Source organism: Grampus griseus (assembly GCF_964374135.1).
Source record: "Grampus griseus genome assembly, chromosome: 16".
Classification (NCBI taxonomy): Eukaryota; Metazoa; Chordata; class Mammalia; order Artiodactyla; family Delphinidae; genus Grampus; species Grampus griseus.
The window spans coordinates 10,339,023-10,353,742 of record NC_139010.1 but is presented as its reverse complement, the minus strand read 5'-3'; the positions used below and the strand labels follow the sequence as shown (position 1 = coordinate 10,353,742).

At 38.6% G+C, this 14,720-nt stretch overlaps 1 protein-coding gene across 2 annotated transcripts in view; it reads right to left on the bottom strand.

The window, feature by feature from the left end:
• Positions 1–14,720, bottom strand: part of RYR2 (ryanodine receptor 2) — a gene marked incomplete at its 5' end in the record, with an annotated part of 721,806 nt that overhangs the window by 294,731 nt on the left and 412,355 nt on the right. For both annotated transcript variants that reach the window (XM_082674159.1, XM_082674158.1), the window contains one exon: positions 9,143–9,226. In XM_082674159.1, the coding sequence (XP_082530285.1) occupies positions 9,143–9,226 (84 nt within the window). The remainder of the gene's footprint in view (positions 1–9,142; positions 9,227–14,720) is intronic.

The following is a 14,720-nucleotide window of genomic DNA, read 5'->3' as shown; positions in this document are numbered from 1 at the left end:
CATTTTACCTGTTTCACTACTTTCCATCTCTTTGAGGGAATTCATTTCTACAAAGCTGATGGGCCAGGGGCCTTGTCACTGACCGCTGGTCTAGTGGTTAGGATTCAGCGCTCACTGCCACAGCCCGACTTCAGTCTCTGGCCAGGAATCGAAATCCTGCTTCGAGCTGCTGCAGGCTGAGGCCACCCGAGATCCGCAAGATGCCAGCAGAGACGAATGAAGACAACTAACAAAGACTTCCCTTTGGCCAAACTTGAGTCAGGCTCCTCTGAGCCCTCTTTCTGGCCTCTGACCTTGGGCTCTGTCCTTGTTCCGCTTCGTCCAGTTTCAGCAAGAATCCTGCTAGGTCAAGTTAATGGAAATCCCCCACCTGTGACCTCTGACCCCACTCTTCATCCCCCGCCTTTGATATCCTATCACTCTGGTCTGCCTTCAGCAAGAACCCTATCAAGTTGGTTTTACCAGAATCCCCCTTTTCCTTAATGCTTCCTCGTAGTAATTTTCCATCCACTGTCCCCCACTCTGGTCCTGAGCTACAAATCCCCGCTTGTTCTTGCTGTATGCGAATACTGAGGTCTCTCTTCCCCTATTGCAACAGTTCTGGAATAAAATTTGCGTTTATGGCTTTAACTTCTGTCTGGCTCTAGTTTTCTTTGATATAATTCAGCCCCTGACAGCAAACTCAAAACAGAATGCCCAACGATCCAAAGTCCCCTCCCCATCAGGTGAGTGTCCAAAACAGACGTATAGCCCTGGGAGTAAGATGGGGGGGTACACCTTGAATTCAAACTTAACAAATATTCATTCTGTAGTCGAATATTTCAGGCCCTGTTCTAGGAACTAATAGCACTGAATAACATGGACAAACAATCTGTATCTTTATAGAAATTACGTTTAGATGAGGAATCAGGCAATAAACAAAATAAACATAAAATAATAGTATGTCAGAGGATATAAGTGTCGTGAGGAAAAATTAAGTAGAAAAGGAAGCATGAGAGGAAGTACAATTTAAAATAGGGTGCAATTTTAAAGAGGTAGAGAAAGACAGCTTGGAGAAGATGACCTTTGAATCAAAACTTAAAGGTGAGAATAAACACAGAAAACAGCGATTTTAATGGAGTTTGTACTGAACAGACAGGGATTAGGTTTCCACTATCAAGCCGTATTCTGGCTGCAAGGCCCATTGGGTTTAAATATGAAATTAAGTCCGACGAGAGCAAATGAAGAACATTACATATGAGCACATTTTAAAATTTGTGGTCTGTGGAATTTACTCGCTACACATAAAAAGCATATATAAATATTTTTTTCTTCACTATCACAGTGTTCACCCTCACAGGAAAAAATCCAGCTGCATTTGTAACACTATTTTTCATTGAGGTAAATATTTACGCACACTGAATTTTGTGCGTGTGTTTGTGTCTATGTGCACAGTATAAATATGGGTCGCACATTTGGTATCCCTCTAAGCATTCATTTCCGAAAGCCATTTTAAATTCACATATACATATAAGCATTGAGAATATCATTCTTAACCTTCTATCTGCCCCAATATGCTTGAGAGATACCACTTCCCATCACTACAGTGGCTACACAGCTTGAGGGGGAAGGAAGTGGTGCAGGAGCGAGGGAATTTAGCACTAGTCTTAAATACCTCTCAAAGGATTCGAACATGCTCTTCCACAATTCAACACTACCTCTTACTTCCCAGCGATACACACAAGCAACCAGTTCCTGACCTATGTTTTGGTTCAACAGCAGAGAAGTGCTAACAGAAAGTCTGAATAAAAGGCATTGGTATTCAGACAAGAATTTTACTTTCATTTAAACCTTTACATTTAAAAAAAAATCTCAGCTACTCAGGGATATGAGATACTAGGAACCACAAGCTCTGGGACTGGATTCTTTTTCAGTTGCATTTTTCTTTATTCCCGTAGCAACTGGCCTCTGCTCATCAAACTCTGCAGTGGGTCAAGAGCTTAATTTTACAAGTGTGGGAAGGTTTATGAATTTAAGAACAGACAGTTATGTGCTGTACCATTCAGCTGCCTGCTGGTTTGTTTAGAGGAGGAAGAGGGAGAAAGGGAGAACTGAGCTACAATCAATCACATATTTTTTAAAAGTCTTTAAGGATTTTAAGTGAAATGATCTGTATTATCAGGAAAAAAAAAAAAAAAACACCTAACTCAGATTGCCTATTTTCAAATAGGGAATGTAGCACATCATTCTAATTACAGTTGGAGTCTACACGTATCCTTAAATCTGAAATGGGTCTCTTGTAGGCAGCATACAGTTGGGTCTTGTGTTTTAATCCACCTAACCACTCCATACCTTTCGAATGGCGAATTCAATCCATTTACATTTAGAGTAATTATTGATATGTAAGGGCACACTAATGCCATCTTATTAATGGCTCTCTGGTTGCTTTGTATTTCCATTGTTTCTTTCTCCTTCTACGTCTACTTCCGTAAATTGATTATTTTCCATGTTGGTGTGTTGTTTTCCCTTTCTCTGTCTTTGTGAATCCATTCTATACAGACTTTTGTTTCGTGGTAACTTTGTAAATTACATTAAAAATCGTATAGATGAAACAATCCATTTTAGGCTTACCAGCTGTCGCAACTCATCTGTGAAAGCCTGTGAAGGCTCCATCTTATATTACTCATATTACTGATATTACAACTGATGTTACTGATGTTACAACTTACCTCTTTTTATGTTGTATATTCATTAATGATTTATAGTAGCTATAGTTCTTTTTACTACTCTTTGCCTTTAACTTTTACACTATAGCTGAGTGGGTAACACATCCCCCCTAACATGGAGTTACAACTCTCTGGATCAAACTGCCTGTGTTTCTCCATCTCCAGTGTATTGTATACTTTCGTATGTTGTCCTGTTGCTGAGCAGTATCTTTTCATTCCAGCTGGAAGAACTCCTTTCAGCATTTCTTGCAAGGCAGGTCTACTGGCGGTGAACCCCCTCAGCTTTTGTCTGGGAAAGCCTTTATTTCTCCTTCTTATCTGAAAGGTAACTTTCTTGCATACACTATTCTTGGCTGGCAATGTTAATCTTTCAACACTTTGAATATGTCATTCTACCTTCTCCTGGCCTGTAGAGTTTCTGCTGAGAAATCAGGTGACAGCCTAATGGGGTTCCTCTGTGCCTTACTTTCTTTTTTCCCCTGATGTGCTTTAAGATAATTTCTTTATCACTGATTTTTTAAAATTAATTTATTTATGTATTTATTTATTTACGGCTGCACTGGGTCTTCGTTGCTGCACACGGGCTTTCTTTAGTTGCGTCGAGCGGGGGCTGCTCCTCGTTGCAGTGTGTGGGCTTCTCACTGCGGTGGCCTCTCCTGTGGCAGAGCACGGGCTCTAGGCACACAGGCCCAGTAGTTGTGGCTCGAAGGCTCAGTAGTTGTGGCGCCCAGGCTTAGTTGCTCCGCGGCATGTGGGATCTTCCCGGACCAGGGCTCGAACTTGTGTCCCCTGCATTGGCAGGCAGGTTCCCAACCACTGTGCCACCAGAGAAACCCTATCACTGATTTTTGACAGTTTCATTACAATGTGTCTTGGAGGAAGTCCTTTTACATTGAGATAATAGGGTGTTCTTTTAGCTTTATGGAGTTGTACGTCTAAGTCTGTCCCCAGGCCTGGGAAGTTCTCAACTATTATTTCTTTAAACAAAGTCCCTGCCCCCTTCTCCCTCTCCTCTCCTTCTGGAGCCCAATTATTCAGATATTTGTTTTTCTGATAGAATCTGATAGCTCTTATAGGCTTTCATCACTCTTTTAAATCTTAGTTTCACATCCTCTTCTACTTGTATTATTTCTATATTCCTATCCTCCAAGTCATTCACTCTTTCTTCTACATGGTCTGCTCTGCTACACATGTTCTGTGTTACACTCCTCATCTCATTCGTTGAATACTTTAGTTCCGGTAGTTCTGTTTGGCTCTTTTTATAATTTCATTCTCTTTGTTAGAGTACTCCTTCCATTCATTAATTTTATTTATGATTTCACTAAACTGCCTTTCTGAGTTTTCCTGTGGCTCGCTGAATTTCTTAATACTATTTTGAATTCTTTATCAGTTAGATCGCAATATTCCACGCCATTGAGCTCAGCAGCTGGAGAATTACCATCGTCTTTTTGTGATGCCATATTCCCTTGACTTTTCCATATTGGTTGTAGTCACGTGTTTCTGCTTTTTGCATTTGAAGTAGCAGAAAGCACCTTAACTGAGCTTTCATGTCTTTTCTGGTTCTTATAACTCACCAGGCTGGCTATCAGAAGCCTCTCTTTTGTTTTCCAGAAGGCGACGCTATAGCTCAAGCTTGTGGTTTCTCCCTTGCCCATCCACATGGTCTGTCTACTGGAGCTCACTCTCCTTGACCAGAAGTGTGCACAGGGAGCTGGCAGCAGAGTGGGAGGGAGGTGTGGGTTTGGCACTTGGTGAGTTAGGGGTGCCCACAGTCCTAGTAGGGAGATCCCGGGAGTGGCACTCCCAAAGGCATGTGGGCAGACTTTCTGCTGAGTGCAGTCCCTTTAAGGCCATTTGAAATTCTTATCTACTTCTATTTCAAAGTCCTCCCAGCCCCTAGCTGCAAGCTCCCACCTTAGTACTCCAGGTGCCAGTGGAGAGAAATGGGTTTCTCCAGCCAAGTCCCACCCAGCGAAGGCAGTAGGGCGCTCTCATGCTCCTCTTTCTCCAAGGAAGAGATATCTCTGCCACATAAATCAGCCTGATAACCACCTTCTTGGAGGTGGGGTGGTGCTGGGAAAAGTTTCTCCTACTGCTTCCGCTGTGACCAAACTCCTGTTTCTTTTTTCGTTTGTTTGTTTTCTTTGTTCTTTTTTTCTCTAATGGTGTGTTGGCATCTCTCTTTGGGAGGGCTGGACTTCTGCAAGTTGTCTGTCATGGGCGCGTACCTGCCTGATTCACACTCACCGGATTCTGGTCCCACAGCCAGGAAAGGGGCCCAGGCAGCCTTACTGGCTTCATTAGTTCTGCAGCTTATAGGGAGGTTTCTCTATCTCCTACCAGATGCACTGGTGCGCAAGATTCCTCCTGGGTCCCTGAGAGCTACAGCTGCAAACTGCAGAAACCCCACAAAGGGACTCTTATTCATGTACGGATATCTAATTCACTCATTTATAAAAGGCGGATGAAAAGGAGGAACATCTTATGCTGTCGTGTTACAGACATCACTCCTATACTAGGTATTCTAGAAACTGGAGGCCTTGCAGTAAACAAAGCCCCGGCCTCTTATTGAGTGCATATTTCAGTTTAGGCGCCCCAAAAGCTAAACGAATAAATAACGTCAGCTGTAGAAGTGCAAGTGAAAAAATAAAGCAGGTTAACGATCAGAGCATTATAGATAGAATGCTTAAGGAAGACCTCTCAGAGGAGTTTATATTTAAGCTAAGACTTAAATGAAGTGAGTGTTCTTTTGTGTTTTGTGTTTTTTTCTGATTTAAAAAGTCCTTCTTCACCTCATGGTCATGAAGATATTCCACTTGTCTTCAAAAAGTATTTTTGTTTTGTGCAATTGGGTCTTGAATTAACCTGCAAATGTTTGTGTATAGCATAAGGTAGAGACCTAACTTTTTTCTATTTTGCTAGTCAATTATATGAATACCACTGATGGAACAGTTTTCATTTCCCCACTTATCTATAACAAGACCTTTGGCATAGGTCAAATTTGTATATATGCATGTATATATTTGGGAACTGTCTCAATTTGTCTATCCCAATACCGTTGTAACACTTCCTTCATTACCATAGTTTTATCATAAGTCTTGATATCTAGCAGAGCAAGTTTATCTTCTTTTGTAGAAGACTTCTAGATATTCTTGAACCTTTGAAATTCCACATATATTTTAGAATAGCTTAGCAAGCTGCTTAAAAACCTCTGTTGGCGGAATGACTGGAATAGTATTGATTCTAAGATTAATTGGGGGAGAACTGATATATTTGTTGTACCATCCATGATCATGATCTATCTCTATTTATTTAGATAGTCTTTAAAGACTTTAAATCCGATTTTAACATTTAGTCTACAGAGGTCTCGCACCTCTTTGGTTAGATTTCTCATCTACCTTAGGGATTTCTTTATTTTTCTTTCTTTTGTTTTTTTTTTCTTGCCCTTCTAAATGAGATTTTAAAGGTATTGATCTAGCAATACTGCTGTACTTATTGTCAACAAATAATACTGTAGATCCTCCTGAGTTTTCAATGAAATAACATTACCTGCTATTGACAACAGTATGTTTTCTTCCTTTCCAAAACTCATAATTTTTTTCTTGTCTCATTGCATTGGCTATATTGAATACATCAGGTAATAGTAGTTTATATGTCTTATTCCTGAATCCTAAGGGAAAAACTTTGGGGTTTTACCTTATAGATCATTGGTTGCTATTGGCCTTTTGTCAGGTTAAGAAGGTTCTCTCAGATCATTGCTTGCTAAGAGTTCATATGCTTATAAGTAAAACATTTTATGAAATATTTATTACTAAATATATTGGTAGGATCATATGAATTTTCTTCCTCACTCTAGTGTGAATAAATATATTTTCTAACATTAATCCATCTTTTTATTACTGGAATAAATTTAGCTGGGCCATAATATACTGCTAAGTTTGCTAATATTTTACTTAGCATTTTTTTGTATCTATGCCCATAAGTGAAGCTGGATTACAATTTCCCTTCCTCACACTACCCTCATCTGGGCTTTATTTTATTATTTATTTTATTCTCAGATAATAAGTTGTAAAGTGCTGCTTCTTTTTCATTTGAGATTACCCATTCTTAAATATTTGCTGGAAATCAATAGAAAAGTGGTTTGGGATGTGTGTGTGTATTTTAAACTATTAATTCAATTCCTTTAATAGCTGTAGCTCTATTAACATTTTCTTTCTTCATGGGTCAGTTTTGATAATATTATATACAACTGTCAATATCATTTAACTTAGAAACTAATTTGTTAATTATATAAATTTGTTACAGTTTGCGGTCCCTCTTGAAAATATCCCTGTAATTGCTCAAAGAAATATTTCTTTTTTCTTTTATCAATCTTTTCAGAGATTTTTCTTCCTGCTTATTAGGTTTCTAAAACATGCTTTCTCCAAGTATTGCTTTAAATATGCAACTCTTATGTTTTGATATGACGTCTTTGCCTTTGCCATTCTTGTATTTTAAATTTTCACAATGATATGTTTGATCTATAAGCTACTTAGAACTATGTTTTAAAAGTTTTAAATATGTCATGACTTTACATGATTTTTTGATTGTCACCTCCTGTGATTCAATAAATATGATATTTACAATATCAATGTCCTCATGTTGTAAAGGATGTTGAGTTTTATAAATGTTCCATGTGTTCAGTGTTCTATATATGTCAAGCTTTTAATTTATAGGGGGTTAAATTGTTATTATTCTTCATTAATATTTATCTGTTACACATACTAGTTTCTGGGAGTTGTGTTAGGAATTATCACTATGATTTTTCATTTGTCTATTTATTTTGGAAAATCTATTAATATTTTGCTTTCTTGATTTTTCGAAGCCACTTGACTTGGTGCATACATGAGGAGTATTAGCATAATGCTTATTTTTTGGATCCTTATACATATCCTTCTTTCCTTAACTTTGCTTTCAGAGCTATTTTGTCTTATATGAGGCAACTGACAAAAAGGAAACTGCAGTTTCCTTCTGAACAATATTACTTGGAACATCATGTTCTCATGTTTTTTCAACTTTTCACATTCTGAATTTCTTGATGTGTCTCCTTTAGCTGGGTGTTATTTTTGTGAGGTGTATACAACGTGAGTTATCTTTCTGAATCTAATCTGACAATCACTATATCTTACCTGGAGAATTTCACTGATTTCCATTTATTGAGATTAATGAGATATTTGGATGTATACCTGTCATATTTTTATTTTTAAAAGTAACTATTTTTGGATACACACAAGAGAATATACTTTAAAGCATTCTAATGAAATGAACTCCATTAACCCACCACCATGGTAAAATCAGAACATTACCGACACCTTGTATTTATCTGTGTGCTCCTCCCCTTTCAACACCCCTGCCTATACTCCAACAAAGGTAGTTCCTATCCAGAATTATGACGCCACTGCTTTAGAAAAATAGTCTTATCAAATAAGCATATATCCCTTAAAATATGTACATATGTTTTATGCATATATGGTTTTTAGCATATATGCATATAGGGTTTTAGCCCTATACTTTATATATATAACCTTGTAGGATATGCTGTTATACATATTTTTTAATGGAAGGCCTGAGTAAAAAGGTTCGGTGGCCTAAAGGACCTGCTAGAATTTGCGCTCGCATAGCAAGCACATGGTTTCTATTTTAATTTTATGTTTATCTGGGGTGGCGGATAGAAATTACGGAGTGGCTACTTTGTTTTTATCTCCATGATATTACTTAGCACATGTCCAGGACTGCTATTTACAACATGCAGGCCTCGGAAGAGTGGCTTGAACACTTAAACTAAACTAAATAAAGAAAAAGTAATAATATGTAACAGTTATCATTTATTAAGCACTTATACTCGTTTAATCCCTACAACTTCCTGTATTCATACCTGTTAGCAGATGAGAAAGCTGAAGTTTTAAGAAGTTAAACAAGGTCACAGAGATTGTAGCATAGCAGGCAAAATACTCCGAGAGCATCTAGTGCCTCAGTTATCTCATCTTAAAGTGGAAATGATAACACTGACTGCATAAGTACTCCTAAAATACATTTTCTTTGTAAAAATATATAAAATTATACATCTTCTGGTGGAAAGTGGGAAACCATATCCAATCAGTTAGGATGTGGGCATGCGTGTTCACACACACATACACAAAACGAAAATAACACACTCGTAACACACTACCAAATATTTTGTGAGCTTGTTTCCCCTCTGGGCACTGGGACGGGCTCTCACCGCACCATGGCCTTGCTGCAGCCTCTAGTGTAATACAGCAAGCTTAAGTTTTGAATCTGACTTTTATAGCTTACGTGTAAGCAAGGCATCTAGGATTCCGTCAAGAGTTTTTTGGGAGCAGTAACACTAAATAAAGTAAGGCACAGACTATTTAATATTGCTTAGACATTCAACTTACTTCTTTGGCAGCTTCATTTTTTTCACCTTTTCTTCGGTGTGTTCATCTGATATACCCACATGACATCCTAATGCCAACAAAGTCCTGGAAAAGAAAACCAGACATAAGCTGCCACAATTCCTTCCCTATGTCCAGAACGACCCAACATAACAGCAGCTGGGCATGAGGTATAACAGTCCACCTCGAATGCAGAGAGAAGTATTTTGTTTTAAAGCAAAAGGAAAGCTTACTTAGTTGTAAATTATTTACTGTTGAGTCATGAGTAGGACATTTGAAAATTAAATGTTTCAATTCAAACACAAAAAGGAACATATTGAAAAGTAAGTCTCTCTACAATCCCTTCCTTCTATTCCTGTTTCTTTCCCTAAAGGCACTGATTGCTACTAATTCCTGAATGTCCTGCTACAATCTATGCATATTCTAAAGCAGCTGTGTGTGTGTGTGTGTGTGTGTGTGTGTGTGTGTGTGTGTGTGTGTGTGTCATTGTTTCTGCTTTCCTTTTACGCATTGGTTATGTGTAAGAGTTCTCCACAATTTGCTATCTTGACTTTACAATATAACTTTGATATATGACTTTGACTTACTGTCCTTCATATAAAGCTGGTTTATTTTTCAATAGGTCTGAAGTGTTCCATTCACTGAGTGTGTCATCATGTCTTACCCAATTCTCTGTTCACTATCTTTTGTTATTACAAACAATGCTGCAATGAATAACCTTATACATTTAATACATGTACTATATCCTTCATCTGTAGGATAAATTCCTAGACAGGCAATTACTGGGTCACAGGGGTGGTATGTTTCAGAGTTTGACAAATATTGCCAAATGTCTATAGAGCTGGTCCTCATTTATATTTCCACCAGCAAGGTATGACACTGCCTGCCTATTTCCCATACCTGGCCCAACACAGAGTTATCAATTAATATGCTAATGAGATGTCTCATTTACAGTTTTAATTGGCATTTTTCTTCACATAAGTGCACTTGAGCACCTTCTTCGTATGCTTTGGCGATATCTGTACTTTTTTCTGTGAAAACATTCCTTGTTCACTTTTCTGTTAGATTTGGGTTTTGTTGTGGCAGTTCAGAAGCCCTTCAAATATATGAGATACGAGTTACAAATATTTTCTCCAGTTGGTTGTCTTTTTACTTTCTTTATGCTGTTCTTTCTATGTAGAGCTTTAAACTTGTTTTTATATAACTGAATTTTTCTATCTTTCAAAAATGGCTTCTGAGTTTTGTGATACTTAGAAAGAGATTTCCCAACTGTTAAATCACTTGAAGGAACCGTCCTTGCTTTTTTGACGGGGAAGGGGTGGGGCAGGGGAAGCTATATGTCTTAAGGTAGAGGTTTAACTTTATTTCCCAGATGGATACCCAGTTCTCCACAAAATATTTACTGAATAATCCATTTTTACCACTTACTTGAAATGCTACTTTTATGATACACTGAAGTCCCCATATGTTTTTAAATCCTTTTCTGGACTTCCTACTCTAGAAAAATCTCCCTTTCACATGACACATGGGGGTTCCAATTGGCCAGAAACAGTTTATCCAGTGTTTAGATACATTGTATTTTTTTTTACTCCCTTTAATGAATAAGCTTTTGCTGATTTTCCCAAGAAAGATCCTCACCGTTCACATTTAGAACTCAACCTTATAAGTCCCCAGACTTAGGTAGAACAACACCCTTTACTATTCATGACAATGAGTGGTTCCACCTATCTCAATAGAATAAGGTGCAACAGCATAAACTTTGTGGATGACAGAATTTCTAAGGTGTGGTCAGTTGCAAAAGGAAGGTAGCAAGTATCTAAAATCCATCTATACTTACCCTCCATCACATTTAAAAAATGACAGTATGGAGACAGATATAGATACACACACACACACACACACACACACACACACACTGCTATCAAGTTAAATTTTAGGTTATATAGGGCAAAATTGAGATGAGCCCGTGAAATTACCTTTGGAGTGTGAAACTGCAGAAATAGGGATAGAGCAAGAGCTAACTGAAGCTATGAAATTATCTAAAGAATGTGCCACTTCAGATGAGATTGACTGGCAACAGAAGAATCAAAAATTGACTCACAGAACAAACACAGGCTATGCTTATTCAAACACTGTCCAAGGAACAGGAAGTTTCCTGCCATCATCCTCCATTCATTTATCTATTCAGTAAGTATCTTTTGAAAGCCAGGTCCTGTGCTAAGTTCTGGGGATAAGCTTACAGGCCGGTGAGGACTAAGACAAAAATTAACTATAACATAGAGTCTTGCATGCAGTGACATACGTACAGGGCTATGAAAGGGTCAAGTAGGATCCCAAACCCAGCTCTAAGGGAACTCAAGGGTGACAATAACATTGGGATTTATCTGATTTATCTTAAATCCAGGTAGTTAAACTTCTGAGTGCGTGCCTACCAAGCAATCTGATTATAACATATGGAGAACCCTGCCTAATACATTAAGTGACGATAATGGCTAGCACTGTATGACCATCGCTACAATCCAGTTTTAGAATATTTCCATCACCCCATCAGATTCTCCATGCCTGTCTGCAGTCACTGATCATCCCCACCCTCAAGCAGTCATAAATGTGCTTTCTGTCTCTAAAGAATTGCCTTTTCTGGGCTTCCCCGGTGGCGCAGTGGTTGAGAGTCTGCCTGCCGATGCAGGGGACACGGGTTCGTGCCCCGGCCCGGTAATATCCCACATGCCGCGGAGCGGCTGGGCCCGTGAGCCATGGCCGCTGAGCCTGCGCGACTGGAGCCTGTGCTCCACGACGGGAGAGGCCACAGCAGTGAGAGGCCAGTGTACCACCAAAAAAAAAAAAAAAAAAAGAATTGCCTTTTCTGGACATTTCACCTAAATAGAATCATACAGTATTGAATCTTTCATGTCAGGCTTCTTTGACTTACCACGTTCTTTAGGTTGATCCATGCTGTAATGCACATTAGTAGGTTATTTCCTTTTACTGCTAAATAGTATTGCATTGGCTCTATTACAGTTTGTGTATCCATTCATCAGCTGATGGATGTCTGCAGTTTTTCCAGTTTGGGGATGTTATATATAATGCTTCTATGAGCATGTCTTTGTGTCAACATAGTCTTTCATTTCTCTTGGGTAGGTACGTAGGAGTAGAATCGCTAGGTTGTATCATAAATTTATGTTTAACGTTTTAAGAAACCACCAAGTGGCAGGGCCATTTTACATTCCCATCAGTAATACATGTAGATTTCAGTTGTTTTCTATATCTGCACCAACACTGAGTGTATCTGTCATTTTGCTTATGGCTATTCCAGCATGTGTGCGGTAGTATCTCACTGTGATTTAGTTTGCATTTTCCTAATGACTAATGATGTTGAGCATCTTTTCATGTGCTTATTAGCCATTCACATATCTTCTTTATTAAAATATATACTCAAGCGTTTTCCCTGGTTTTTAATTGGGCTGTATGTATTCTTATTACAGAGTTGTAAGAGTTACCTATATATTCTGTGTACAAGTTCTTTATCAGGACTTGTATGATTTACTACAAACCCTATAAATGTAAACTTACATGATTTATAAATATTTTCTCCCAATCTGTGGCCTGAGTCTCCATCTGCTATGTGGTTTCTTTTGTATGACAAAAGGTTTTACTTTCAATGAGATCCAGTGTATTGATTTTGTTTTCTTTTATGGATCGCATTTTGGGCATCATATCTAAGAACTCTATGTCTAACCCAAAGAGACTTTTAAATGAGAACAACAGACCATTTAAAAAATCTATTCAATGCTATCAACCACACCAAGTTCTCTGAGTAAGAACTCTTTGATCTTTATATTATCTTTATTAAAACCATTTTATTTGACTTAACACCGTTCAACTCACCCATTTAAAATGGTTTTAAAGTCTGCAGAGGGTGGGGAGAGAGCAGCGTGAGCTGTGGAGCTTGTGCAGAGGTTAGCAGAGAGGCACAGAGTATGGGAAGTGGAAAAGGACGAGCTGGAGGTGGGCTCTCCATCTGATTCCTGTGCTTCCGACAGTAACCTGCATATGCATTCAGCACATATTTGCTACAAGATTAAGTGGCAATAATTGGTTCGTGCTGCAATTTAGCACTTCAAGTATATGACCACCGACAAGAAGAGGAAACAGACTGGCACAAAGCCACAGAGAGAACAGGAGGCACCCTGTCCGTGATAACCATCTGGTATACAAAAGCCTGGCTAGAGACTGAGCTTTATTGCTTATTCGTGGGTTCATTCATTCGAGAAATATTTACTGAGCTCTGTGTAAAGTTCAGAAGATGGTGAATAAAATCAAAATCAGATGCCTGCCCTCAAGAAACTTAGGTCTGGTGGAGTAGAGAGGCCATCCTGTGATTATACATAGCTGGACAGTTTCTATGCTGAGAGATACAAACAGGCTGAGTGCCTATGAAAGGGGGCTTTATTGAATCAAGGAGCTCAGCAAATGTTTCCCGAAGAAGTGACCCGAGATGTAAAGGATGAGAACAGGGCATAGAGGGGAGCATTCCAGGAAGTGGACGTAAAGAAGGGGAAAGGAACGTGCAAACAGGTGTGCAAAACAAAGTCTAGTGTGATGGCAAGCAAGGAAAAAGAAGAGCAGCCTCCTACGTGATGATGGTGGTGAGAAGGGAAGCAAGACCTTGCAGGACCACTGGGCAAATTAAGGTACTGCCTTTATCTTAAGAGCAATGGGAAGCCATTAAAAGAATTCAAATAGGGAGAAATGACACTAAATACTTGAAAAAGATCAGAGTACAGAATGGGTAAGAGAAGAGCTAGCTTAATATTTCAACTGGATCTGTCGGGACAGTTTTATAGTTTCAGGTGGGGAATAATGGTAGCTTAGGCTAAAGACATGGAAGCAACCTAAATGTCCCTCAATAGGTGAATGGATAAAGAAGATGTGGTACATATTCACAATGTAATATTACTCAGCCATAAAAAAGAATGAAATAATGCCATTTGCAGCAACATGGATGGACCTAGAGATGATCATACTAAGTGAAGTAAGCCAGACAGAGGAAGACACATATCATAGCATTTGACTTATATGTGAAGTCTAAAAAAAAAGAAAGAAAGATACAGAACAGGCACAGAACAGTTCTGTTATTTACAGAACAGAAACAGACCCACAGTCATACAAAACAAACTTACGGTTACCAAAGGGGAAAGGGAGGGGAGGGATAAATTAGGAGGTTGGGATTTATACATGTTACTATATATAAAACAGATAACCAACAAGGACCTACTGTACAGCCCAGGGAACTATATTCAGTATCCTGTAATAAACTATAATGGGAAAGAATCTGAAAAAGAATATACATACACATACATATATATATATGCATAACTGAATCACTGTGCTGTACACCTGAAACTAACACAACATTGTAAATCAACTATACTTCAACTTAAAAAAATGGTAGCTTAGGCTAGGGTGGTACAGTGCTGTTCTGGAAGAGGGTGTCAGAATTTCTGCAGTGCTGTACAGCACACAGATGATCATTCAAATCGGAAGTAAGCTGTCTTTTTCAACAATTTAGGTGATAAAAAAA